The sequence below is a fragment of the Amphiura filiformis genome, chromosome 19 (genome assembly GCF_039555335.1).
Source record: "Amphiura filiformis chromosome 19, Afil_fr2py, whole genome shotgun sequence".
Classification (NCBI taxonomy): Eukaryota; Metazoa; Echinodermata; class Ophiuroidea; order Amphilepidida; family Amphiuridae; genus Amphiura; species Amphiura filiformis.
Genome location: NC_092646.1, coordinates 35581448 through 35608508, shown reverse-complemented (window position 1 = coordinate 35608508; position 27061 = coordinate 35581448). Strand labels below are relative to the sequence as shown.

Sequence of the window (27061 nt, the reverse complement as noted above, 5' to 3'; positions counted from 1 at the left end):
TTAACACAACCCCAGAATTTTCCATTTGGGGAATGGAGACAATCAAGTTAACCCCATGAGAACTACCAGCCGATTGGCCAAAAAGAAGTTTCCATTATCAATTGGACCAATCACCAACATTGTTAGAATAATTTCACCACACAAAAAACGGGGGTGAATTATTTGCAAAGCACCATTCTGATTGGTGGTTAAAGTGAAGATATCATGTAATTGACAAATCAGAGACAATGTTAGATCTGCAGGTAGTGCTCAGGGGGTTAAAGGTGCTTGATCAGATTGACAGGATACACATTTTTTGCTTCTAGAATTAAAAAAACTCTGGAGCTCAATTTAGCTCAAAACTTGTGTGACTTCTCTCTAGTCCGAAGGGTCGCTAGTCCGAAGGTTCTCTAGTCTGAAGGGTCGCTAGTCCGAAAACCAAATTAAGTTTGCTAATCCAAAGATTCTTTAGTATGAATATAGAATAACGGCTAGGGTTTGTGTTAGGGTTAGCGAGCCTTATTCTATATTCGGACTAGAGAACCTTATTTATTTTTCGGACTAGCAAATCCTCGGACTAGAGAACCCGATATTCGGACTAGCAAACCTTTTCAGAATTCGGACTAGTGAATGGTAAATTACGTGTTCGGGTAAGCGAACCTTTGGACTATGGAGCCTTTGGACTAGAGAGTTGTCACCAAAACTTGGAATAAGAATGTTTGGGTGCTGGGCCTCAATGTGATGTAGAAAACACAAAATCTGATCTCGTACCTTTAATGCTCTGCATGCTAGCCATGCGCTTCAACGGAAAAAGTTTTAAAAATATTTTCTCAAAATATCAAGATCTATCTTAACAACTACTGAACCAATACTAGGCTTCTTTGTACTCATTTTAATGCATTTTTCATGCTGATTCCAAATATGGTCATGAAAATTTACATTTCTGAAATTTTTGAATTTTTAAAATTTTTTTGAAACATGTCGTCTGCAGTCGACACCCGTGTGAAGAGAGTTAATAATACAGCCACAATATGGCACTCTCACCTTTACATTTAGTCCAATCATTCGTCTTCTGTCGCCTCAGCACCTTAGCATCTTTGGCAGACTGTGCAGACACCCCCACCAATCTCTGCGAGTCCTTCTGCTTCCTCATCACCAGAGCCACCAACTCTTCCACTGAGTGTGCCTGTGACATCTTGAGATGCCCTGCCTCTCGATCTGCAACACCAGGACTACCGTGGGATGCCTCGTCTTCTTGAGGGTTCACCATGGCAGGAATGCTTCCGGTATCCAACACTGTCCTTCCATCGTCAACACTTGTATCTGTACTTGTCTTACTTTGATCACTTGAACTATTCCCTTTTGATTTTTTGTTATATTTCTTGCCTTTACCAGGGCCTTTCTGTGGTACACTGTCCGTCTCCTTTTGTGGCTGATGTGTTAGCAGAGAGCACAGTTGTGTGATTTTCTTGACAGTGCCATGATTTGGTTTTGGTGTCATATGCCACAGCATTCTGCAAAATGGTAGCGAGTGAAAACAATCAAAAATAAGTTAAACAAATTTAGAATGAGGTATCAAATGTTGGCTATGCTTGCATGATTCTTATGAAATTGGATAAAATTAAAGTAATTAAAATGTACAACTTTACCTAGCTTTGACAAAAATATATTATTTTGTAGTAGTTATATTTCTCTGCTTTCCAACTTTGAATAACAAGTACTGTATTTCTCTGTTTATGAAGTATCTTATCTATAACTTCTTATTTTCCAAGTTTTGTAAAACAAGAGCACCAATGGTGCTCTAGTTCATTTGTTATGGTCAGGAATTGAAATTCATTGTGTTGGTGGTTGTGTGCAGGTTTTATTTGTTATGTTGTTTGTAAGTGCAGTTGTTAATTTTTATTAGTTTGTTGACAGGGCTGTGATAAAGAGTGTATATAAATGTCAAAATGCGGTGTGTGGTGCAAAAGGGCAACCCGCCAAACAGGCACACAGGCCCACTAGATGGGGTCCCTTAAACACACACCAAATAAAAGAACTGAAATTACACAGTAAATAATTGTAAGTTTTTTGCATGGAGATCACTGGCTTGCACGATGCAATGTTGCGCAATTTGTATTGGAAGGTGATTGGTGGCTTGAGTGACCGTTTACCAGAATATGATTGACGAAGAAACATTATTTACTACGAGGCGGTCAAATGTATTTGGCGGTTCTCGGCTGTCACGATTACCTGGCTAATGGTAACTTTACCCACCAAGCTTCATGCTGATGTATTTTTGCGGCTGACAAAAAAGAGAAGAAGAATTGTCAGCAGCAATTTCTTTTGACCAATAGGGGCCTAAATAAACAAATTTTATTTGGGCGCTTCGATGATACCCAATCATATTGGAACTACCCCCACTTTTATTAAAGTTATTGAAAGCAACAATGTGTATATAATAGGCCTATGCAGCGCTGCTCTTTACTTCGGAAGTTACTCCTAAGTAAAAAACCAACATATCGGATCGGATCGGATATCGGCCAATATTATAGGATGATCAATCAGATCAGATCGGTGGACAAAAGTCATTTCGATTCAGCTCTTTTCCTTGGTCCTTGGTTTATTTCACTTACTTTGGTAGTACTGAGAGTGTATAGCAGTTTGGATTTTCTATGCAAATATCCACCAGGTCATTCCATGGAAGATGGATTGTTTTGCAGCCTTCATATAGGGTCTTAGTAGTCTCACCATTCCTGTGTGGGCTTCTGCTTCTCTTTGAACCTGTGAAGAGGAAGGTAGAAGCCAATTGTTGTGTAACTGGGTATCTACTCTTTCAGAGCATGGAATATACACATATCCCTCAAAGGAGTATGAGTAGCTAGAAAATTCTAAAGATTTTAATGCAATGTTCAAAAATAATACAAAATAACTTCAGCAAATGTAAAGGAAACTGTCCTTTCTCCTGAAACTAAATTCCACTTAGATCCGGTCTAACTTTAGACCCAGTCTAAATCTTTTGTGCATACGGACCATTAGGTCTATATCCAGTACGTCCAATAACCATTTGGTCCTATAACCATTTGGTTCGATAACCATTTGGTCCGATAACCATTTGGTCTAATAACCAATAAGTCTAAAACCATTTAGTCTAACAACCATTTAGTCTAATACCTATTTGGTCTATAACCAGTAAGTCTAACAGCCATTTGGTCTAATACCCATTTGGACTACAACCCATTTGGTCTAACAAGCCATTTAGTCTGCTAGCCAATTGGTCTACTAACCGATTGGTCTAATAGCATGTGTGAGGCTGCATAGGCGCAATTACACATACATTTTTTTTGTACTGTATAGTCCAGGGTCACCGTGATCTTAAAGGAGCATGTTTCATAAACAGTGTAACAGGTCTATAGGCCTACATGTATTATCTACACATAACTCCATATGCAAATGACAAAAACATAATTTGTTTTAATGTTGGAATGGGAATACCGGCAAATGCCCTGCACCCGTGGCACCCCAGTGATGGGCGATGAGCCTATTATCATATTAACCTTAATAGGGAGCAGCGTGGCACACTGGTTAAGGTCTTTGCCTTTGGTGCGAGAGGTCCCGGGTTCGATTCCCCGCAGGACCTAAAAAAAATCTCCGCTCTCCCCGTGGTTCATCTGGTTATGGCGGGGCAGATGATCCATGATAAAAAGACCTCGTTTACAGACGGTTCCGATCAGGGTAACACCCGATTGTTGGTTACACTTGCCTGTCCTGTAAAAATACCCCGACCAGCTATCTCACGGCGACCCCCTTCGCTCACCAGGTCACTTGTGCCTGGCAAGTTTCGTCAGCGTTATCTCCTAGATTTCAGCTGTTAATGCCTAGATATGCCCGACATAAAAAAAAAAAAAAAAAAAAACTCAGGAAAGAAGGACAAATAGTCCGGCAAAAATGTCACTTTCACTCGAATAGGCATATATACAATACCTGCAGGCTACAGGTATTAGTCTTCATTTTTGGATATAATAAACAATAATAATTCTACTAAGAATGCATAAGATTTGATACATGTAGTAGGTTTGTTTACATGTGCTCACCTCATTACACACGCTCGCCTCATTACATGTATTTTCAGCCCGTAAAAAGTAGTACTTAGACGAAATGGCAATTTTTTTAGATGAATTGGGAAATAGACGAAATGGTATTGGACTAACTGGTTATTAGACCATATGAGTATTTGACCTAATGGTTATTAGACCAAATGGTTATTAGACCAAATGGTTATTAGACCAAATGGTTATTGAAAAAGTATTAGACCAAATGGTTATTAGACTATATGGTTAGTAGACATACTGGATATTAGACCAAACAATATTAGACTAAATGGACATTAGACTATATGATTATTAGATTAAATGGCAATTAGCCTTTCTGGTAATAGACCAATTGAATATAGACGAAACAGGAATTAGACCAAATAGTATTAGACCAAATGGCAATAGATCTCACTTAGAAGTCTTTTTTACAACAATCATTCCCAAATCACTGAAAACATCACTCGTACCGTCTGGCAGTGCTGTGGTGATCCACAAACAACAAGGAATTTCTACAAATACTGTAAACACTGTTGATAACAATGGCCGTCCACATGGATATCATGAAATCGGTGATCGATGTTTGAAAATATGGTTACTGTATGGTACTTTGACAGCATGGAACAGTTTGGTGGGGCGTTTATTAGAGGGAGGGATTTTAATAGAGAGAATACGGTAGCTGAAGTTGCACAACCCTATTTAATTTCCCATTCTCAAGTTTTATTTGCTTCTTTTACCTGGACTTGGTGCTGTTATAGGGCCTCTTCCAGCTTCCATTGCAATCAATATTGCCCAACCCTGTAACAATGTTGCAGTCTGGTTGCCAGGCTGTGTGAACTTCATTAGTTCTTTCAGGAGACTTGCTAACAACAGAGGGGTGATGTTGAAAGATTGCAAGAGCCTCAGCAGTGGTGTCCAGAATGAAATGATCTTTGGGTCCAGTACTGGTGTTTTGTTGTTGTCCTCTGAATAGCCTGTAAAAGAATAACAGAATATGTTCTTATTTGGGGGTGGCACACACATTCTGATAAACTGCCCTTGTACACATGTGAATATGACTTGTGAGATTAGATTCAGAGGCTGCAGCAGAAAGCTTAGGTCTCATCATCAGTGTCCCTATAACCGAGTACATGACCATCAACTGTAATCCACAGCCACCACTCCAGGTATACAAAGAACCCATCAAGTATGTCACCGCTTTTTAAATATCTTGGTTCCATGATGGGCTCTATCTAGCACCAGTATCAAGTGACCGCTCCCGACGGAAGGCGCTTGCATGGTATGCATTTTGGAGACTGGAGCATCTGTGGAGAAGTCCAACAATCACTGTTGCAACGAAAGTCAAGCTTTTTCAAACCACTTATGTTATAGTAATTTGCTCTATGTAAGTCCTGGGTGATATCTACTGACACGGAAAATAAGATAACGCTTTTGGTACATCATGTTACAGGATAATGCTGAACATCAAGCGCACTGACCATGTTAGCAATGAAAGGATCTATACCATCACCAACACTGTGCCTCTTATCAGCTCTGTCAAATCTAACTACGATTTCTGGGACATATCCTGAGGATGCAGCAAGATGAACCATGCAGAAGATATGCTCTCTACATCCCATTTACATGGTAAAAGAAGACCTTGAAGGCAAAGAACATCCTACTTGTCTTATGTGCAAAAACTGTAGGGGACTTTGACAACTTTTTACTGCCAGATGCCATTACCACTTTGGCTTCAAATCGCCTGCTTCGAAGCTGAATGGAATGAATGAGATTAGATTAGCCTGCATGATTATATACTGCAAGATACTACTTTGATCTTTCTGCTTATGAACTCCAGAAAGGCCTGTCACAGATAGGCAAAAGTATACTTCTCTGGGTCCTTATGACAAGAGGAACACTTCAATGAACTTTGCAACAACATTTGAGCAGTTTTGACTTTTGACCTCTGTATGAACTTTGACTCTCCATATCTCAAAATACTCAATGATGACAGAGGTCCATCCAGTACACACATTTTTGAAATTGGTGGTCTTCAAAAGCAAAATCCATCAAAAACAAACCTACAGACACCAAAGCAAGCTTCATGGAAAAATCATGGTTAGCAACCGGACAATCATCCATGGAAATTTTTGTGACAGGACATAACTCTTACCTTTCGAAATTCGCAAAGATTCCAGTTGTTCATGAGTTGGAACCAGATACCCATCCATGAGAAGAGCTGATGCTATCATATGCCTGGAAAATATGAAATCAAATTATATGATATGAACCAACCAATCAATCAATCAATCAATCAATCAATCAATCAATCAATCAATCAATCAATCAATCAATCAATCAATCAATCAAGCAATCAATCAATCAATCAATCAATCAATCAATCAATCAATCAATCTTCAACCAATCAATCTTCAACTAATCAATCATCAACCAATCAATCATCAAGTAAGCTATCATTAAAGCTGGCAATACCAGTAGTACCAGCAGAGAATTGTCCCCTATACATGTGACACGATCTGCTCCATGGGGCCAAAGGCGGCAAATTTGAAACTGAGATAAAGGTAAAAATATGGAGTAAAAAACAATAAAATACATAAGAAAATAGACATCAAAAAACTTCATAACTTTAGAACCAAAGACCTTTAGTGTTTTCAGTAAATAATAGCCTATTGTATGTATAATGTAATAATTACAGTAACTCATTGTCAAAAATGCCTCCTTTGGCCCCCATGGACCAGATCGTGTCATATTTAAACCCATAAACATACACAAGATATTGTCCAGGCCCTGCATCACAACATAGTAGTTGAACCCATTGGGCTATTGCAGTTGAAATCCATGGAAGATTAATTCATTAATGGTCACCCATTCAGGTAATCCCAATTGAAATTCACACTCCCTGTGTAGAAGATTAAGGATTCAATTTTTGGCAGTATCCAAACATACCCTTGACATAGAATTCTGTGCTGCTATTAGTAGCTAAACCTACCCCTTCCCCACATGCCCCTGTAAAATGAGAACATGTCATAAGTTTTATACTTGTGCCTGGATCTTGCAATGGGCTATTCCACTAAAATCTACACCCCCCTGTGGAAGATATTTCCAAAATCTTCCACAGAGTATGGAATTTCAAATGGAAGTAGCACATTAGGTAGTTCCATTTGAATTTCATACACCCTCTGAGAAAGATTTAACCTGAATCTTCCATAGAGGGAGGGTGAGTTTCAAATGGAGCTACCTAATGTGCTAATTCCATTTGAAATTCATACTCCTCCTGTGGAAGATATGTCCAAAATCTTCCACAGGGGTAGTGTGGATTTTAAATGGTATAGCCCAATCTGTCCATATAAAGTACTCCGCTTTTAAGAAGTGCCAGGTATTACTATTATAGATGTTGTGCAGATATTGAAGTGATATTCAACTGAAAATGTTGCAGTTTTGAAAAATTGTTTTTCTGATCTGGTTCTTTAGCTTATTTTTGTTACTTTTGGTTACAAGTACATTAGTAATTTTGCCTCCCACTTTGAAAAGTTGGCTCTACGCTGGCGAAGTTACGTAATAATCAGATTAACTACCATAGCAATAGGTCAAAACAATTTTTGAATATACCGCACTGCACTGATATGTTCACGCGATACCTCTGCATTGAACCATATCATGCTGATCACTTGCACCTGTAAGATTAGTATCTTTGAAAAGACCAGTATTGTATTCAATCTATGATTGCAGACATACACAGGTGATTAGTTCAACCTGCTTGTAGTGCAGCGCGATATCTTCAAAATTGTTTTGACCTATTGCTATGGTAGTTAATCCGATTAATTACGTAACTTTGCCAGTGTATGGCCCTATCTACTTCTAGGGATGACCATCAAAATTTCATGTTGACCCTATTGCTACAAAATATTGTTTTCTGGGTAGAACTCATCAACAGAAGTATTTTGGTGGTTAAATAGTCAAAATCGGTCAAAAACTTTTCGAATTATGAATTATCAAAGTTTCCCATTCTGACCGGTCATTGGAACGAAATAAAATGCAAGGTCCAAAAATAGCAATTGGGAGCAAAATGGGCATAAGCATATATTTACCTTTATATATTTCTTTATTTTAACATATTTGCAAACATGAAACAAGCATATTGTGAAAGTATCAAAGGGTTTCTTATGAAATGGCACTTATCTAGTCACTGGCATAACTTATTTTTTCAAACCGAGGCATTGAAATCATGCATTTAGAGGACATTCGCCAAAAAATCATCCAAGATAGCCGATATGGCACAACATCAAAATTGCACTAAGAACTTTTTTTTTCACAACCAAGAATTTCAATGTTATTGGGTTTAATATGACCAATTAGTAGGTGTATGTAAACAAAATCTTAAGTTTTGAAGGTCATTGACTCATTCACAACAATAGAGATTATCCACTTTACTCATCATGCTCATGTGTGACTTCTAACAAAAGGCGCTGGTTCCTGTAGTATTCCTCATTCAAACCAAAGATACTCAATACATTATGAGTATCTTTGTTCAAACCAATTCAATGCTTGACCTCGGAGTTACCTGCATGACTATCTCGGGCTATTTTGAAACAGTTATGGTTGCACATTCAGGTGAAAGTCCTAAACAAGGTATAGCCAGCAGCAAGTTGTAGATGGTATGGGCCTAAATATAACAAAACGTTTAGGGTTGAAATCAGGTGAAAAATACATCAAATGAGCACGAAACTTCACATTTATGTTCAGAAAGGTGTCTTCTTAGCATGATTCGAAAGGAGTATGGAAATTCCAAAGGGAAGCTGGTGATTTAATTTGTAACTCAAGATCTACTTGTTCAATATTTTAACCTTTTTACAGAGGGTATGACAGAGGTATTACTGGCAACTCTGCCAAATTTCAGCTCAGTAGGCCACGTTTTTCACCTGAAATTATTGACATGAATATTTTGTGCCATTCTTGAGCAGTGCTGAACTCAGCCACTGGCAATTAAGCGCTGTATGTGGCGATGGACCAATTTTGACTCGCACTTACAGAAAAAGCGAAATAAGTTATGTTGCTGTAATTTGCAAGATAGTTACAAAATATAATTGGCAGTAACTTCCCCAATTTTACAGAAAAATATTGAAAATTAAAAGAATGAGATCAATTTAGAAATGTCTGTGCAAGCAGTGCACAGTTGAGCTCCCTGCATGTCTATGGGAGTGTTCTAATCAAGTTGATGGTTCATTGGTCATCCCTACTACTTCTCTTACCTTGCATTGTGATTAGATGTCAGTAATTCCTCTAGATCTGTAAGGCTGCTATCACAGTTACTTGTACTGTTTGGTTTTTCATTATCATCCATCACCTGTATCAAATGTAGAACAAACATTTTACATTGGTTAGAAATGACCTGTCATGGTCCGGGGGTACTCACTACAAATGAGCATACGGGACATGCCGCAAAACATGGGTAGCATTTTCAGCCTATTGGTATATCGATGACCCCTTTTTCTTGGTATATGGATGGATCCTTTTTTCGGAAAATTTTGCTTCAATCTAGCCAAATTTTTGACCTTGGTATGTACATATAGGTACCAATAATGCAGCTATGAACCAAGTTTGATATAAAATTGGATCGATTGAGCCCATATTTATTGGTCGAGCTATGAGTTATAAAATATTGGATGAGACGTGGTCGAGTCCAATATTTTAAAACTCATAGGGAGACCAATAAATATTGGACGTAAAGCATCCAATTTTATCATTATTATGTTTTGGATCCAATATTTTCACACACTTGGATTCCTTAAAACATAATAATGGTTGCAATAGGATTTAAACTCTTCATATGAGACCAAATTTTAAACAAGTTTTACATAATGCTATTGTACATGTTAACATCAAATGACCTTTTATCTCTGTACAAATGTATATGTCATTGAACACCACCAATACATGAGGGCATAGTACAGCTATTTTAACAAAAGGCCTTACATAACTGTTGACGGATGGCCCTACTCATGCTGGTATACTTGTGTGTCTGTTTCCTTGTGTGACTTCAAGTGTGTCTTTTAAAGTACGACATACATACAACAGACATCTTGTGTGTCTTTTGTCATCACCTGTGTCTTTTTTTTGTTTTTGCTTGCGACGGAAAGTTTCATGCCGGCCCGTCCGCTGAATACGCTTAAGATTGTCTCTGACGCCGCGCTCGTAGAATTGGCCGGCAAACTCAGAATACCATTTAAAATGACCTCTATACCCCATGCACGGATCCAGGGAGTGCTTTGGTGGCTGCAGCACCCCGAGGTATGAATTGCAAAATTGCCCCCTTCCAACCCCCGCCAGGGGGCAGCCCTGGAGTGACTGGACGCCTGCCAGTGGCCAGACCCCTGGTTTGGGTCACTAACTTTATAGCACCCGGGGGAAGCATATACTGGCATACACTGACTGGAACACAACTTAGATGCCATAAGGTCTTTTCCTTCGACGACCTAAAAAGCAGCGCATAGCCCATTTCATTTTGCGTTATATATGCAAATTTTGTGTGATTTGGCTAACTGTTTGCCAAGAAATGAGCGATTACATAATGCATGTGTCAAATGCAGTTCATTCCAAGTTTGATCAACAGACCTTTTTTTCATACTCGCTTACCCCTTCCTAAAGTGGATCTCATTGATTGTGGATCCCATTAAATTTAGTCGTTTTGTTAGTCGTGCTTTCACTGTGAATGGGCCATAACATTTAAAATCCACACTACACCTGTGGAAGATTTTGGAAATATCTTCCACAGGGAGAGTATGAATTTCAAATGGAATGAACACATTAAGGCCAGAGTAATGGAAGACACATTTGTCCTCGACCGAATTTGAGATTTTTTGATATTTATCAACACTTAGATGTATTCTTTCACTTGAAACTGGTAAAATACAACTTGCTAATATTTATTCAGTATTTTTGCTTGATTTATTTCACTCTTTTCAACTCTAAAAAGTCACATGGCTCAAGACAGCTTAGTAAATTGGCGGAAATAATGAGTCAGAAATGCGCTTAATGCGAAATATTGTGATTACGCTGCGATTCGCATCGCGTGACGCCAAGGCGCAACTCTGCGCGTATGTCCAACGCAGTCAAGGCGCATTCGGTATGTTGTTAACGCCAGCAAATGTGGTGTAAACAAAACAATAATTTGCAGTCAAAATGCCACTTAGATTTTTTAATTATTTTGAATTTTGGCGCACTGAAAGCAGAGATTATAGATTCATCGGTGCAAAAAGATGCATATTTAGACCATGCGCCAGATACAGCTTTTACAAGTGTGAAAGTCTTACCGTTTTAAAATTTAAGGACGTTTTGTGCATAATTTTGACATTTTTTTACTAAAACGTCGATTTCTCAGAGTTCACTTTTGACAATATTGCGCGATTTTTGTGACAAGATAACTCGAAAAATATGCAAGCAAAGGGTAAACTTTTTCTACTATCCTTTAGAGTACATGAAAGTCTAGGGAAGGTTTTTTCATTTTTTCAAAATATTTGTTTTAAACAAAAATATACACCATTATGTGCAATTTTTAGCTTAATAGAGTGACAAAATGGCTTTTTTCACATGTTTTTTTCAATATTTCGAAAAAAGAGACGAATTAAAAAAAAAAAAAAAATCCTTCCCTAAGTTCATGTCTCTTCTTCATGAAAAGCTAACTGAATTTTTTTTACTCCGAACGGATTTTTTTCTAAGTTGTCACAAAAAAATTGGGGTAAAAAGTGACATACAATTCAGAAATAATGAAGCTCGAAAAGGTCCATGTTCTCTCCCATTACTCTGCCCTTAAGTAGCTCCATTTGAATTTCATACACCCTCTGAGAAAGATTCAACCTGAATCTTCCACAAAGGGAGAGGGAGTTTTAAACGGAGCTGCTAATGTATTCATTCTATTTGAAATTCATACTCCCCCTGTGGAAGATATTTCCAAAATCTTCCACAGGGGAGTGTGGATTTTAAATGGAATACCCTAATATAACTCTTGATTTGCCTTCAGATTAATATGCAGGGATTTGACTGAATTATAAGCAACTTAACACTGTAATATAATCATAACATGCGCTCACTTTACACTGATTGAAGTAAACAAATAACAAAAGACTTCAAAATCCTTGATTTATAGCTGTATATAATCATAACATGCACTCAATTTACACCGATTTGAGAATATTAAATATCAGAAGGCTGCAAACTCCTCCCAGTGATTTATAGCATAGTGGTTACCTTCAGGCGATGAGTGGCATGATGGTCAGGCAGAGTCGGCAAAACCGCTTCGCCATATGTTTGTGATATTTCAAGCATTTTAAAATTTCAAAATAATCCCATTCAATCACACGGTTGACGATGGAAATTTACTGAATTTAGAGAATGCACGGCGCCCACCACCTGGTCACCTTTAGAGAAACTGATCTAAAGGCACACAGGTATTTTGACTGAGATATAAAAATTTAGACTTTTGAACCAGCTCAATTTCTTATGTTGTGCACTCTCTTAAGGAATTGGATATTAACGCTTTTACGCATTTGCATAGTATTTTTTGTGGGAGCTGAGAGTACACCAGACTTATCGTATTGCATTCTGAATATGAGTAATGTCCTTCTAATATAAAATAATTTTGATTTTTTTTTTATTCGCGATATAATACAAATTTTATGACAAACTATTAAAATTTGATATAATTTTTGATATTAAACAGTCCTAGAAGTAAACTTTATAAATCTAATGATATGTACTTTAAAAAGTGTATGTATAATTGGATGAAAAGCCGACAATCAATTGAAAATTTTGACCTTTCATATTGAAGATATACATTTTTTCCCCAAAAGACCTTTTTGGTGTTTTGGGGGAAAATCAATATCTTCACTACGAAAGGATAAGAAGAACAAAAAGGATTTCACCAAACAAATTGTAGAGCCCATTGGCAAGTTAACCACTAGTTTGCATTATGATGAGTGAGCTTTCTTTCAAACTTTGAATGAAGTGCATTGATGCATGCATTATGTATTTGCTCATTTCTTTTTGGATTCTGATGCGTATTTCTCAATTTATGTCCAAATCAATTCATCCAGTATTTTTTTCTGGGACACACTACATATCGTCGCTGGGCGGGAAAACTCTTATGTGCATTTTCACTATTACTTATTGGGCAAACAGGTAACACATGGCAAGTTGCTCTAAATAACCGCATGAGAACTAGTACCTGCCGATTGGTCAAAAAGAAATTTTCATTATCAATTGGACCAATCAGCAACATTGTTAGAATAATTTCACAATGCAAAAAAAAAATTGGGGTGAATTATTTTTAAAGCTCCATCCCGATTGGTGATTAAAGTGAAGATATAATTTAATTGACCAATCAGAGGCAATGTTAGATCGGCAGGTAGTGCTCAGGGAGTAAACGATACTGTCATTTTACAAGGGTTACAAAAACTGTTCAAAAATAGTGTTTTAGTAGGTCCCCTGCAAAATTGGGCTATTCCAGATGAAATCCACACTACCCCTGCGGAAGATTTTGGAAATATCGGCCACAGGGGGAATATGAATTTAAAATAGAATTAACACATTAGCAGCTCCATTTGAAACTCCCCCTCTATATACCGGGTGTTCCAAAATAAGGTTATGTGACATACCGTAATGCATTCCCACAGCCGGGGTACTCAAGTTTGGTTTTGGTAGGGACGTGCATTGAGATTTTGGAAGTAGACCCATAAATATACCAATTTTTCAAGAAATTTGGACCCATTGATATACCAAAAGTCAAAATTTTTGGCCGAATTTAAACAAAATTGTCTTAGTTTTTACAAATTTTCGGGAAAATTTTGACAATTTTGGCTAGATTAAGGAAAAATTGGGCTGTTTTCCTAAAAAATTGAGAAAATTTTGAAAAAAGGACCCATTCATATACCAAAATAGGCTTTGAAAAAGGGGTCATTGATATACCAGAAGGCTGAAAATGCTACCCATGTTTGCGGCACGTCCCAGTATGGTCATTTGTACTGAGTACCCCCGGCCCACAGCCACCGTGCATTTGGTGGGGCACTTTGGTAGGCCCAGCCATAGTATGGCAGATGCAGTATTTTATTCTGACAAACAAAGAATAAACTTTTATTTCAAGAGTTCAGTCAGAAATGCATTTCCAAACAGCAGCAATTTCAAGTCAACAAAATCCAAACAAGGCCTAAATGCTAAAGATTGTTATTCATTTCACTATGTTGATGACAGGAGATACAGTGTGCAGAACCGCTTTCACCAAAAACGTGTTCTTCTCTAATGACCATCTTCCTTTATTTGTTGCCACCAAGAGTCAAGAAGCTCTAAAACCGATTTATTTTCAGTGTACAATATTTAATTTTTCAATATGTTTCTTTTGTGCAATAAGTTCAACAATGAAAAATAAGGGAAACATAAAAAGTAGTAAAAAAAAATCTGAAAACAAAGGTGTGCGTGTGTTCAACTTTTGTTGTGCGATATTTTGATGGCTAGCCACTCTTGACACCCCTGTCATCTTGCGCTCATAAGTTAAGTTGTTTTTAAGATACAGAATTGAAACTTAGCAAACAGTTACAAGAAGGCTGAATAAATAATATCTGAAAAATGACATTGTTTTGTTGTACCATCACAAAATGCGGTTCATTTTTTACATGTAACCTTGTATATACTTTATATGTTAAGGTGGTTGACGATTCACTCGCATCACCCCGCATTCACCTTCACCCCATCTGTTTCTAATGGGGCAATTACAGATATTTCTTGCATCACCCCTTCACTTGAATTCACCTCAACCATTTACTTAGTAGAAACACGCTGAATGACAGGTTTATCGTCCACCATTGGAGTTGAGTTTCAATATCAAATTTGCTGCGATAACAATGGGTGTTGTTGTATACACTTGGTGGTGTTGTGATAATCTGGATAACCCAGTGATAACTCACGTGTTGTTTTTGTTCTAGCATGTTCCCAAAATCCAAGTTGGTTGACTTTTCTCATCAATATATGATTATAAAAGTGACCGACTGCAGCTACATCGCGTTGCATATCGCGCAATTTGTTAACGCACAAATACGCTACGCATACGCGCCGCTTATCTGCATGCGCGGCGCATCTTATGGAAACACCACAGAAGCACAAAAACCTAGTGGTCAAATGGCTCTGTTTTAGCTGATAAAATGTGGGTTTTTTCAAGTTCTTTCCCCGATTTAAATATCAAGTTATGAATGGATTTCGCTCAAACTTCTCAAGGGGCCGTGGATTTACCCAATGTTTATGTAATGTAAGGTAGAAAAATAAAAACTGCCGCATTCTCCTGCGAGATTCGATGAAAGTGCAAAATTTGACCACTTTAAACTTCAACAGCCATTATTTCAATGTTCATTTTCTCCGTAAAATGACGATTTAGGTACACGATAACTCAATAAATACAGCATCTATAGGTAAGCAAATATGATCATCATCATGTTCAATTCAATTACCAGATCACTACAGTTACAGGTAATAACTTATTGTCCATTAGGCGATTGACCATAATTGAAATTTTAAACTGTTGCTCTTGGCACAAAACAATCAGGATAGAATAAACATTTTGTGATATGAAATGAAATCAACACCACCACTCACTAGGATCCACAATATGCTCATCTATCAGGGCACAGTTCTTTAACCCCAATACATTTGTACATTCATTGAATGACCTTTGAAAATTTTAGTACAAAAACTCATACTCTGCACCTTGAGGTTAAATTTTGCACTACATTTATGATTGTTTAATTGAGGTCATTGCACTATGCCATTGGGATGAGGCCATTGTGGTCCATAGTGACTATCACCGTAGTCACAACTGCCGCTGTTTATATGTTGTAACTTGTAGATATCAGAATCACTTCAGTCTGCAACGACTACAACATCACATCATCTGTACTTAGATTGTGAATTTCCAAACAACACCAAGATAGATTGGGACAATCAGTGATTTTATACCTAAAACGCTTTTGAAACTGTGTGTGACTTTCATACAGATTTGGCTTTCTGTGTACTAAGGACTAATAGCTTAAAATACCCTTGGAAGGACCAAGCATTTTCATGGTTCATACCCAAATCTAAATAGATGTGCCACGGGAGGAGCAGAAACTGAATTTGCTTCATCAATTCATTGATATTACCAATTGGATCTGGATTTGGATGTTTTGATTTAGATTAAACTTTATCATCTGCCAGTTCTGACCAAGAGACTGTTAATTAACCCCATGAGAACTACCAGCCGATTGGCCAAAAAGAAGTTTTCATTATCAATTGGACCAATCAGCAATATTGTTAGAATAATTTCACTACACAAAAAAATTGGGGTGAATTATTTGCAAAGCTCCATTCTGATTGGTGATTAAAGTGAAGACATCATGTAACTGACCAATCAGTGGCAATGTTAGATCAGCAGGTAGTGCTCAGGGGGTTAAACTGGTTGATCTGGTTTGCCAATTGAACTGTTGCAGAGCCTGTCTGGAAGGTGAGCAATCTCATTGAAATCAATTTTTTCCTCATGGTCAGTCCCCCCTTCTGCGCAAGAGTCCTTATTAGCGATTAAACCTGCACCAGAGATTAGTACTGTTACCACGGCACCACACTCTCCACACCAAGGCTAGGGATACCGGCAAAGCAATGATGCCACATACACTCTCAAGCTACAAAAGAGTAGTATCACTGGCATTATATTTGATTTTATTTGCAAGTATCAAATCTATGATTGTCAGTGGACAAGATACCAGTAAGGTAATCAACTGTGTTAGAGATGTGAACAACATAACTACATGTCACATGGAATGCCTACTTAACTGTACATGTACCTTGGATGATGTCACTATAATCAGTAACTGCACAAATGGAAGTGTCTCTGAGGCTCAAGTTATATATCCATCTAAGAATAGTAGTTTTAATACTATTAGCTGGTCTGGGAGCATGTTGCATAGTATTAAACCATTCTCATTTGCACGGTTTGCTGATTATGATTTGTATTCATTGAATATGAGCAATACTGGTTTAGATGAGATCCAGCCTGGTGTGTTTACAAGGCTGGTAAGTCTACGGAAGTTGTACCTGGATAACAATAACTTACGTGAATTACACCATGGCGTGTTTGAAGGATTGACCAGTCTGGAGTGGTTATACCTGTTTAACAATGCATTACGTGAGATACCGCCTGGTGTGTTTGCAGGACTGACAAGTCTGGAGAGGTTAAACCTGTATGAAAATGCATTACGTGAGATACCGCCTGGTGTGTTTGAAGGATTGACTAGTCTGGAGCAGTTATCCCTGTCTAACAATGCATTACATGAGATACCGCCTGGTGTGTTTGAAGGATTGACAAGTCTGCAGTGGTTATCCCTGGGTAACAATGCATTACGTGAGATACAGCCTGGAGTGTTTGAAGGATTGACCAGTCTGGAGTGGTTATACCTGTTTAACAATGCATTACGTGAGATACCGCCTGGTGTGTTTGCAGGACTGACAAGTCTGGAGAGGTTAAACCTGTATGAAAATGCATTACGTGAGATACCGCCTGGTGTGTTTGAAGGATTGACTAGTCTGGAGCAGTTATCCCTGTCTAACAATGCATTACATGAGATACCGCCTGGTGTGTTTGAAGGATTGACAAGTCTGCAGTGGTTATCCCTGGGTAACAATGCATTACGTGAGATACAGCCTGGAGTGTTTGAAGGATTGACTAGTCTGGAGCAGTTATCCCTGTCTAACAATGCATTACATGAGATACCGCCTGGTGTGTTTGAAGGATTGACAAGTCTGGAGCAGTTACACCTGTATCATAGTGGATTGCATGATATATCTCCAGGTGTAATTGACGGACTAGCAAGTCTGCAGGGGTTAGATCTGTCCTACAATGCATTGCGCGAGATACGGCTTAGTGTGATTGAAGGACTGGCAAGTCTAGAGGCGTTATACCTGACTAAGACTGCATTACATGAGATACAGCCTGGATGGTTTCAGCCATTGACAAGACTGCAAACTTTACGCTTAGATAAAAATATGTTAAGCAAGATACCTTCCAATGCTTTTGGATCACTGACTAACCTAAAACAACTGATCCTTTCCCATAATAGTCTCTCCTTTCTCCACCCTGACACATTCCAAAATCAAACCAAGCTAGAGATTCTAAAACTGGATCATAATCGGTTTCATTCTCTTCCAGAAAACATTTTTCGCAGTCAAACACATCTACAATTTTTGAACCTTTCCGAAAATTATTTCAATCAAATTCCAATACTATCAATGTGTACCTCCTTAGAGCGAATTAACTTGAGAGAAAATCCACTCCTGTGGATTGAGAGTGCAGTCTTTGCTGGATTAAATAAAACAGCTACATTGTGGGTCACTAGATATGAAATATGTTGTTATGCATCATCTGTCCAGTGTGAAAGCGATGAGACACCTTCCCCATTTCTAACATGCCAGCGCTTGCTGACCATAGACTTCCTTCGAATTCTAATTTGGTTTATGAGCATCTTTGGTATTCTTGGAAATGTATCTGCTCTTTACATCAAACTCAGACACAGACGACAGAGTAATAAGGTCCAATTTCTTCTGATCGCAAACCTCTCAATATCTGATCTCACTATGTGCATCTATCTGATCATTTTGCTTTCAGTAGATGCATATTACACAGATTATTTTCCATCAAATTCTGAAGTTTGGCGAACTAGCGTATTGTGCAGGTTTGCCGGAGCCTTATCTGTATTATCCAGTGAGGCTTCAGCTTTCTTCATAACCCTAATAAGCATAGACAGGTTTCTGGGGATCAAGTACCCATTTGGAAGCCGGCGGATTGGTTTAACATTAGCTCGTTCACTATCAGCCATCCTTTGGTCAGTAGCCATCGGTTTCAGTATCACGGTGTTTGCATTATCTGGAACAGATACTGATTTGTATTCAATTTCAGAGATATGTGTTGGCCTGCCTTTTTCTAAATCTAAAATATATCATCAAACAAATGTACAGGACAAAGATATTTACAAATACTCCATACTTGAAGAAAACATATTGCAGACTACACTTATTCAGAGCAAAGTGTCCATGTACTTATCCATTGCCATTTTCACCGGTTTAAACCTGATCTGTTTCATAGTAGTGGCTTTCTGTTACGCATCCATTTTTATTACTGCTAGAAAAATAACCAGAGCCTCTGGACGATCACAAAGATCAAATGAAGAAATGCGTATGGCTATGAAAATGTCCCTTCTTGTCCTGACAGACCTTTGTTGCTGGATACCCATTGGGATATTATCAATTCTAGTCCAGGCTGGTGCAGTGGAAGTAAGCCCTACGGCATATGCCTGGATAGCAACATTTGTACTTCCAATCAATTCCACCCTCAATCCATTTCTGTACACCTTGTCTGGGTATCTATTTGATAAAGTAAACTGTTCATGTTGTAAACTTAGAGATCAAGAAGAGAACATCGCAATGATGGCGATTGCTGAGCAGCGCAAAATCCCAGCAAATGAAGAAAACCTGAACTCCTGAGGAAATTTCATGTTTTAGCCCTAATTTTGTGGTTGTATTATTCACACAATTTAACATTTTGTAGTGAACTTTTTGTAATCATATTAAGCTTTTAATATAACTTGTTTTAAATCACTATTTCAAGTTGTTATTTGTAATATGTAAATAATCCAAAATATTTACTTAAAAAAAATCTGTATTTCAATTGCTATTTTTAACATCACTTTTTTTAATCTACATGTATTTTTCACATTGTTATTTCACATTGTTATGTGAATAATCCAACATATTTACTTTTTAAAATCTAATTCATGTAAACAGGTAAACAATCCAACATACAATGTATTTATTTCTAAAATCTCTATTTCATGTTGTTATTTGTAACATATAAATAATCCAACATATTTATTTTTAAAAATCACTACTGTATTTCATGTTGTTATTTGTAACATGTAAATAATTCAACATATGTATTTACTTTTAAAAATCTCTAATCTCTCATGTTATTTGTCACAGATAAACAATCCAATATATTTATTTTTTTAAATCACTATTTCATGTTGTTTACTTGTAACATGTAAATAATCCAACATATATTTATTTTTAAAAATCACTACCGTATTTCATGTTATTTGTAATATATAAATAATCCAAAATAAAAAAAACCTGTATTTCATTTGCTATTTTTAACATTACTTTTTAATATCTATTTTTCACATTGTTATTTTGTAACATGTGAATAATCCAACATATTTATTTTTTTAAATCTAATTGATGTTGTTATTCATCACAGATAAACAATCCAACATATTTATTTCTAAAATCTCTATTTCATGTTGTTATTTGTAACATGTAAATAATCCAACATATTTATTTCTAAAATCTCTATTTCAAGTTTTTATTTGTAATATGTAAATAATCCAACATATTTACTTTTAAAAATCACTACCGTATTTCATGTTGTTATTTGTAACATGTAAATAATTTAACATATTTACTTTTTAAAATCTCTAATTCATGTTGTTATTTGTCACAGATAAACAATCCAACATATTTATTTCAAAAATCTCTATTTCATGTTGTTATTTGTAACATGTAAATAATCCAACATATTTATTTTACTACCGTATTTCATGTTGTTGTTGTAAGTGTTGTTACTGAAATGGGTCAATAATGTCCCAACTTGTAATTTGCATAAATTCAACATAACATGTGTTAAAATTATTCAATACCCAAAATGAACCATGGGTAGATGATGTGCCCCATTGTGTGTGTATTCTATATGTGACAAGATCTGGTCCAATCAGGCTAAAGTCAGCAATAATGAAACTGAGATATAAGCAAAAAGTGAGGAGAAAAAACAATACAAATTATAAGAAAATTGACATTTAAAAAGTTCATAACTTTGCCACCAAGTATTCAAAAGACCTGCATGGGATTCAACATCAGTATTTGAAGAGCTTATTTCCATACCATGTTAAGTCCACAACCACATGTTTCTCATTTACTTATGTGATACAATCACAATTACTTTGACAAGTTTGACATTAGCAACAATGAGTTGTACCATCAACAAGCCATTTATATTTACCACAACTTAATAATATGCAGACTATTGTTCTCATTTGGGAGACAAAGGCCTCACACAGTATTGTTACTGTGCATCCATCCACTATTTGCTTTGTAATGGTGCATCCAACTGAAATTATAATACCTATAGCATCACAACCCATTGCAATATCGCACAGGTAAATTGTTTGTGGACTTAACATGAGCTAACATGGTTTGAAAATAAGCTCTTCATTTGTATGTACTGGGCAGTGATGGTAGTAACTCAATTTCCAACTTTGGCCTGAGTGGATCATGTGACTCGCTCCCACAGTTGGGTGCAAGTCGCAAGTTGGTAGTTTGAGACACCTGGCTGCTGAATTGATGTTCTTTGTTTGATGCATATACCTGTACATGCCAGAAGTATATGTCCTTTGTGAAAGGGGCACAACATGCACAATATATAGGGCATTCACAACGGACATACTACTGGATTGGATGTGTGCATCAAACAAAGAACATCAACTCAGCAGCCAGGAGGTCTTGAATCTACAAATTTACACTCATTTTATGGGAGCAGGTCACATACATGTATGAATCCATAATGCTAGGCCTAAAAAAAAGATGTCTTTGTGAATGGGGCATTCTGTATGCCATTAATATGTCCCTTGTGAATGGGGCACAACATTCACAATAGGTCAAAAGACGTTTTTTTTCCAAATTGGAAAACTAGCTTTTTTAACATTTTGAGTTCTCAGCACTAAATATTGGTGAAATGTCATGAATGTAGATCTTAAAAGGTGTAGAACCAGTATATTAACCTAAAGATGTCAATTAATAATGCTGTAGGCCTATATATTCAAAAAAACAAATGCATGATATAAGTTCATGCAGTTCATGTACATCTGTTTAAAATAAAATTGTCTCTGTGTTACTGACCAAGACCAAGAAATGTTTGCTGAAAGTCTTACACAACAGCCTGTGCCTGCAAATTAGCTAGAATTAATAACTGTAAGTGTTCTCACTGACCAAATGGTCCATAGCTAGCTGTAGATACCATGGAATACTTTGCAGTCTTTAAAAAAAAAACCAAAACAAAAAATACAAGATCAACCTACCGAGCCAAACTAATTTTGAGCTGAAAGGGCAAACAGACCTTTTGGGGGAGGGGGCCTTATGAACCTCACCTGGATAAAGTACAAAACCTTAACAAATAAATAAAAAAATTACTATCTGTCGAACAATATTTTACCTGAAACTGTTCTTGTTGGTAGAGAATCAGACCAGCTGCGACTGATTCCTTGGTATCAGTATCAGTACTCCAGCCTTCAGGTTCCTTCTCAAGATGACCTTTATTACTCTGTGCTTCCCAGTATTCCACTTTGAGCCAGTCCAGTGCATACGTAGCACCTTCCCTTAAGACTGCTGTTGACGGCATGAACTTGTGGACAGCCTCATGACGAAGATCTACCATCCAGGATGGAAGGCCCACCTTGAATTAGAAGACATAAGTTAATGTACCATTATTCAATATTCATTTGCATTTGCATTCTCAACATGCGATGTGATGATGCAATCGCCCAAAGTAATATACACTGTGCACAACTTATAAGTTCCCCCTAATACTTTTTAAAATATGTCGAAAAATATTTATATAAATGTAAAAATGTAAAATGACATGTATTATAGTCATATTTGTTTTACCCCTGTGGACTAATTTATAGCGTCACAAATCATTGCGTTTTAGTAACAATGGTTAAGTTCCCCATAATACTTTTTAAAATAAGTCAAAATATTTATATAAATGTAAAAATGTAAAATGATATGTATAGTCCTATTTGTTTTACCCCTGTGGACTACTTTATAGCGTCACACATCATTGCGTTTAGTAACAATGGTTAATTATGTAAGAAAAGAGGCCGTTTTAAAAGTTGCACCTGAGCCCATAGCAGTCAGGTTTTCTTAACAAACACATGAATAGGCCTGGCCTGCTGTATTGTTTGAGAGTTGACTCCCATGGACTCAGATGCAACTTTTAACACAGTTTAAAATGGTTTCTTTTTTTATATAATGAACCATTGTGACTGAACGCAATGATGTGTGACGTTATAATTTGTTCCATATAGGTGTAAAACAAATAAGGCTACACATGTCTTTTTACAAGTTTGCATTTCATTAAATGATTTCCCATGGAATAGCATGTGTCCCTCATGGACCAACCTGGGTAAACAAACAAACAAATATTTTTTGATTTATTTTTACAAATATTTAGGGGGAACTTGTTGTGCACCCTGTATAGTAGGCATGCTTTCACTAGCCAGGCCAGCGCAAGACCCATGGCAAAGTGTCGCCGACCTAGTGCTAGGCATGCGAAAGGTCTCGGGTTCGAATCCCACCCAGAGCAAACAACTTCTTTCTTTGTTTTCTCTCTTTATTCCTTCCTCTTTCCCTTCCCGACATCAAAAAGCCCCTGGGGCATTAGAGTTAAGAAAAACTGACACGATGCCAGTTGGCAGATGTGTTTCATGCTTTGTTTAACCACAAGATTGAAATTGTTATTTTTCAACAAACCTATTGGCAGGGTTATAGCTAGCCCAAGTTGAGTGCCGCTAATTTTACTACTCAATTAGAGGGATGGCTTGAGGCACAATCTTTTTTGCGAACACAAGGGATCTGGGAATAGGCTAGGCTAGAGGGTATACCCCCCAAAAAAAAATTTTTGTTGTTGTTTTACTCTTTTTATGAGGAATAAAACATTTGTGGGAAAAATAATTTTTTTTTTTTAGTGCCGGTCGGGTGCCCCTGACCGGGACCAGCGTGGCTATAAGTTTAACCCTGCCTATTGGATTTCTAACTGGGAATAAGGTACATTGGTTAGGTCTTACCTTTTTTGCAAGCCATGACACTGATCCACGTATTAGTCCAATTTGTTCACGTCCAGTTATTAGATTCACAAATCTGAGTATGAAAGAAAAATAATATGACATTGCATTTGGCTAACTCCACAGAAATGGTACATTTATTTGGAAAAAGGTCCACAATTTAGACCCCCCAGCAAAAATCCTGTACTCGGGGAGCAAGGACCACTTTCTGTGCACCCCCACAGGACCAAACCAAACCAACTTTTTTAGGTTCCTGAGATGACCCCAAAACATAATCAGGATGTTCCAAAAATATAAACTGGCCCCAAGGGGGGTAAAAGGTCATCAAACTTTTCATAGGGTCAAAATTTTAAATTTTCTCAAATTGTGTTAAAAACCATTGCAATGTATTCCCCTAGTCACAAGGATTCATTCAGAAAATGTATAGTTTGACCTATTTAGGACGTATTGTTCTTGAGTTATAACCAAAAAGGTCAAAGGTCACGTTTTTGCCTCTATAAGGGTCGAAAACAACAAAGTGCTCCGATTTTGCCAAAAGAGGTGTCAAATTGTTCGTTTTGGTTAAACAAATCAAATAAGGATAGGATTATAATATCTTGGATGCTTCGTTACCTAGGTAACACAGCAAAATAGGTCAAGTATGCCCTACCATTGAGGCCTATTGACCTGGACCTATTTTGCTTATGTTTTGGGGTCATATCATAATCAGGATCCTAAAAAAGTTGGTTTGGTTTGGTCCTGTGGGGGGTGCACAGAAAGTGGTCCTATCTCCCCGAGTACTGGCAATGAGCCTGGCCCTTCACTTACCTTATGATGGCAATACTGTATGCCAGTTGAACTGCATCAGCACTGTCGCCACATTTATCCATGATTTGAGCACGTACAAGACTTGTAGAGCATTCGATGGACACTGGAATCTGGTCACCAAAACTGAAAATAATAAAGCAATGAAAATGTGATTTCGGGCTTTTATACTTTAGTACGGCACCATAGTCAACAAGCAGTTGGAGGACCAAATCTGAATACAAATTCAAGACAACCAAATTGTATATTTAAAGGCAGGTGACCTGATTTGGAAAATCAAATTCTTTGAAACTTATGTATCACATAAAATGTTGTCCATTTCAAGCATTCATGCAAAAAATGACTAATTCTTTATGACACGATCGGGAATAAAAAAATCCGATCTTTGCGATCAAAAACACAAAATTACAACTTTAAATATATACTACTGGTAAAAGACATGATTGCCAAACAATATAGAATAGGAAATTCGACATCAACTTTTCAAAATATTGGAGAAATATGCTCACCAAACATTGGGAAAGTATGCAATCCAATTCCCATCCATTCAAACGTGTGGGAAACTGAAGTGAAAGTGCATAAGGCCAAAAAAAAAAATTGTTGTGTTGCCCTCAACCGTCCGGTCCTAAATCCTGAAAAATCAGGGTCGCAATTTTTTTTTTTTTTTTTTTTTTTTTGAATGATGATTTTTACAGATTTGTTCAAAAAATCAATGTTTTTCACTTAAAATTAATATTATATTGAAAGACTAGTCTTTAATTGATGTCTAACAGGTATCCAGAAGTCAAAATTGACAAATGTCCCCTAATTGAAGAAGCATTATTTAATATTTGAGGGGATTTTTAAAATCTGAAGGTTAAAAAAAAAAAAAAAAAAGAATTTTGCTAGCAGTTCTCTTTTTGATGAAAGTCAATCTTTGACAAGATGTACCTTTGCTACGGAAAGTGCTATGACAAAAAGGTTTTCAGTTTTGGCTTTCTTTACTCAAGGGCTTTAATTTGATATATAAAATGATGCAGTTTGATGGCAAATTTGAATTCACCTAGCATACCTACTGTAGAGTAGGCCCCTATGTTGGTTTTCAATTTATAACTGCTAACCGTATATTTTGAATGGGGCTGTTAGCCTTGACTTGTATTTTAGGCCCTTCACAATTGAGTCTTAGTTTCCTGTTTTGTGGTTGAAAACAAGGGATGAGGCGACTTTTAATTATTAATTATCTATTAGGCCAAGTAAAAAATAAAACATGTTTCAAAAAAGGGCCTCCTCCATTTTCCAGGCATTAATGCTAAAACAGCTCTAAGTATGAGTATTTACACTAATTTTATGATAAAAATAGAAAATAAAAAGCCCCTCCTCCTCCTTTTTTTTCAAAAACCCGGACGTGAAACATGTTTTATTTTCTACTTGGCAATTGATTCTCTACTTTGGACACACACGGGAAACAGGAAACTAAAAATTAATTGTAAAGGGCCTTAGCCAGCCTCGAACGTCACCTATCACGTGACCTATACCGCGATTACCGCCTGGGTAAATTACTGGCCAGTAAATGCGACCCCACTATCTGTACGTTAAGTCTATGGAAAGCTATAGCCTATTTGTAGTACGATCCCTTGCAGGGACGGATTTAAGCAGTGGCCCGGTGGCCCGGGGCCAGTTGATTTTGCCTCGGGTCAGTAAACTTCCAACAATACTGGCCCGGCGGGCCACTAGATTTTTGATCCTGTTATAACTCATATGAGGCAAGATATAATCAGCGATGGACACAATTGGACACAGTTTCTGCCCCACTTGTCACCTGTGTGTAATTTATATTTTCATTTAATGATTTTTTGTCCATTTCAAGTTCTTATCCTTGCGTTGCAAGCAAGTTGGAAATATACGCCCGTTTTTTTTCGGCGATGTACCTACATACTATTTCCAAGCTCTTTCATGCTCTATCTGATGATGGTAGCGATATCGCAAATACCGCATACTTGAACCTTTTCTTTTGTGAACTTTTGGAACTATAGATTTTTAAGATTTAAATTAATTAAGGAAGGACTGGCTGAACTTGTGTTAGTGACTAGGCCTAGTCTCTCTATATTGAGTACGCTCAGTACAAAACAATTAAAAATGTTCAGGTTTGCTTGAATTAAAGTGGCACCATATATTCTGGAAAAAGATTTTTAGGGTCCATGGTGGCATAGAATAAAATAATGTTAACACACAAGTAACATGTGTCAAGTTTGATAACTGGTAGTCTCTAACTTT

At 37.1% G+C, this 27061-nt stretch overlaps 1 protein-coding gene across 1 annotated transcript in view; it reads right to left on the bottom strand.

The window, feature by feature from the left end:
- Positions 1 to 27061, bottom strand: part of LOC140140531 (ribosomal biogenesis protein LAS1L-like) — a 51102-nt gene that overhangs the window by 8626 nt on the left and 15415 nt on the right. Inside the window, exons 2-9 of the mRNA XM_072162289.1 lie at positions 24812 to 24934; positions 24008 to 24080; positions 22375 to 22614; positions 9299 to 9393; positions 6202 to 6284; positions 4787 to 5023; positions 2595 to 2742; positions 1024 to 1493 (exon numbers count right to left, since the gene is read on the bottom strand). Of these exons, the coding sequence (XP_072018390.1) occupies positions 1024 to 1493; positions 2595 to 2742; positions 4787 to 5023; positions 6202 to 6284; positions 9299 to 9393; positions 22375 to 22614; positions 24008 to 24080; positions 24812 to 24934 (1469 nt within the window). The remainder of the gene's footprint in view (positions 1 to 1023; positions 1494 to 2594; positions 2743 to 4786; positions 5024 to 6201; positions 6285 to 9298; positions 9394 to 22374; positions 22615 to 24007; positions 24081 to 24811; positions 24935 to 27061) is intronic.